This window comes from Aplysia californica, unplaced genomic scaffold (assembly GCF_000002075.1).
Source record: "Aplysia californica isolate F4 #8 unplaced genomic scaffold, AplCal3.0 scaffold00524, whole genome shotgun sequence".
NCBI classification, from domain to species: domain Eukaryota; kingdom Metazoa; phylum Mollusca; class Gastropoda; order Aplysiida; family Aplysiidae; genus Aplysia; species Aplysia californica.
In genome coordinates this window covers 505,891-508,961 of record NW_004797794.1, presented here as the reverse complement: position 1 = coordinate 508,961, position 3,071 = coordinate 505,891, and the positions used below count along the sequence as shown (strand labels likewise).

The following is a 3,071-nucleotide window of genomic DNA, read 5'->3' as shown; positions in this document are numbered from 1 at the left end:
CATTTCGAGTTCCGCTAACGTTTTTAACTAGCGATTTGAGTTGCCTTGTGTCATGTGTTTCAATGCACCAGCGCCCCTTTTAACATTGCGATTCGAAATCCACAAAAATTGCCATTTGAAGTCCGCAAATATTGTGAAGTCACGTGGAAAAATGTGCCGAGGCGAGGCAGGGGTAGGCCCAGAACAACATACTTAGGGAACCTAAACAAATGGGTAACAGGGAAAGGTCAGGGAAACGTAGCTTTTCTGAGAGCATCCGAGCAAAGGAATGAATGGAAAATCATGATCGCCGCTGTCTGTCGTAGATCTGGCACTAGATGATGATGACGTGGAAAAATAAATAAATAACGGTATACAGTAAAGTAAAAGCTCTGTTCCAAAAAACATGACTTTGTGGCAACATCTGAATCTGGAGTCACCGTAGGTGCCACAGTATGGTTGCACTCTTGTCTCTCAGAGGTAGAAAACTGTACTGTTCGATCGTAGTTACGCACGAAGAAGAGGGTGGGCTGAAATTTATTTTTACCGAGGCTCCAAATTCTCGAAAATCATAATGATATTGTGATGTGAAAGTTTGGAAATGGTAAGACAGTCTGAGTGGGAGTGTTGCTACATGTAAAGCAACAGTAATAACAACGACATCATATACAAAGGTTTTACTCAATTCATGTTTCAGGCGATATCAACTTCTGGAGAACGGAACTGATTCATGAACTAGATAGCATGATCACGGAGACAAATGCCCTGAACGAAGCCAAGCGAATCTTGGAGAAAAATCTTGCGGAGTCAGAGAATCCCCTGCATATATCCCAAGAATGTCTCTACAACAGGTCTGCGAATTGTAAATGTTTTGCATCCCCGTCAGTATATGATGTAGATCGTTTAGGTAAACGTTTTTTTCGGCCTTGTCTGTCAGGGTCAACAGGGATTGAGAGGGATACAAGATCAAAACAGATAGATGGAGATATTCAGAGAAAGGCCTCCTCACCTGGGAATTGAACGAAGGTCTTTTGTGTTCAACAGCGGAGAGCCTAATCACGTCACTACCAATGCCCTTCAACCCTGGCAGAGTTTAGGCCACAAACAAAATTAAGCGATTTCTATGCTTTTTCTGCCTTGTACAAGCTTTCCAAGCAGACCCTATTGTGTCCTATTTTCAGCGTAGTTAGATCTATACATTGTACTCCACGCAACGTTTCCATAACCCCGTGGCCAAAATCTACTGCTGCTTCTTGTTCCCTGAGGATTCCACTGTAGCGCTTTCTGTTGATGTCGGTTGTTGTTTGTTTTTTTAGTTTATTTGAATGGTCAGTCCGAGACCAATTCCATCTGAGCTGCCCGATGTCATCTCCCACTGGTTTCTGACTTGTCTCTTCCTAAATTTCTTCACTTCTGACAATGTCTTTCCATCATTACGGGCTAAATTGCATGCTACAATCCCTTAGCGACAGCTTTCAATGTGAAATTGATAGGCTCTGCGTCTTTGACATTCTTCTATTGTTTCCCTTTATTGTCTCACTTTGTCCTGTGATGACCAGTCCGCTATGGCGATGCAGCTCCTTAAAGTAATTCAAATATACCCGAAAACAGATTTTTCTGTTCGAGAAAGGTCGGCTTGAAAACCCTGCTCCATCAGAATTGTACAATTACCCCGTAATAAATAGATTATACATGTATGGAAAACTCTTACCTTTTAATTGCTGTACTTTCTGTGTAATTTTTTAAAAATATTTGATAAGTTTTATCTGTTCTTGCAATGCAATAACAGTTTTAGCATACTTTCCTGGGGGTTGATAGCACATCACAGATGACAATGCGCATGATTTTTTTTTTAAACTTTGGAAACCTGAGGACCATGTTAAAAATGGGTTCTTTTGAACAAAATAATACGTAGTACCAGAGGTCCTCTGGAAAAAAAGGCTGTGTAGTCATCTAGTTAATAACAGTCTGTACTTATTCACACTGGAATTTACTGTCAATTCTGTCTCCAGTCTTTCAAGATGACTTGCCCCGTGTCTAGGCTACAGTCTAGTGGGTTGTGGGTTGTAGAACCCCAGAGCTGGTGGTTGGAGGGCGCTACGTGTGGGTTCTTATTTTCTCAGCGTCTGTCTTGCTTTTTTCTAACATTAAATGACCGTTATCATGTCAATGTATGTACTTCGCTTCATTGAAATTCAAATTTCAATTGAGTAAGCGTGGATGGTCTTTCCCAGAGAAAAGCGCCAATCGATCGACCTGGTTCACGACCTGCCAGAGAAAGATCTAATCAGAGAGGTGGACCTGATCAAACGATGTCAGGAAAAAATGAGAAACACTATTGACAGGTAAATGGAAAACTTTTGTTTGAGTGTGAGAGAGGGGAGGGGGAGGAGGAGGAGGAGGAGGGGTATGACTGAGTGTGTGCGTTCGTGATTGTTGAATATAGGGTCTTTTCACTGAAACTTGTTTTTTAAGTACATTTCTTGTATTGAGAATTTTATGAAGGTTAATTTGTTATTGTTTGTCAACTTTTTCAAGTGATGTATGGGTCGAAACTTTATGTCGTGGGCTAACTCAAGTTTTAACAGAATTGTGTGGTTGGGCTAAACTTTTGAATAGAAGAGAAGAACGTCCATTTCCGATTATAATTAGCAATAAGGGAACATTTTTTGGAATTTCGAAAAACAACCTGCATGTATGAGAAATGAATTTGAATTTGAGCCTAATTCAGGGAGGTAAACCGAAATTTTTAACAATTCGCATTCTTAAATTCAGACCGCTCAGTTCAATGAATCAAACTTTTGTTTAAATCCCCCACCGCTCAAGAGCCAACGTGCAGTTGGGCCTGAACCGTGCAGCCCAGCACGAGCTGGAGCGGGACTCCGGGGACAAGTTTATCGCCGAGAACTTGGACAACACCTCGCACATGCTGCGCAACTCCAGCCGCGGGATTGCCTACCACGACGGCGTGCACCGCATTGACAACACCATCAGCGTGCCCGAGACCTGGGCCAAGTCAGTCGGTTTATCATTACTTGTTTTTTTTCTATATTTTTTTTTTCTAAAACTTATTTTCATTTTGTTTTATCTAT

General features: G+C 41.4%; 1 protein-coding gene across 1 annotated transcript in view; it reads left to right on the top strand.

The window, feature by feature from the left end:
• Positions 1-3,071, top strand: part of LOC101856529 (tektin-3) — a gene marked incomplete at its 3' end in the record, with an annotated part of 14,203 nt that overhangs the window by 7,857 nt on the left and 3,275 nt on the right. Inside the window, 3 exon segments of the mRNA XM_013086942.2 lie at positions 677-830; positions 2,214-2,324; positions 2,806-2,994. Of these exon segments, the coding sequence (XP_012942396.1) occupies positions 677-830; positions 2,214-2,324; positions 2,806-2,994 (454 nt within the window).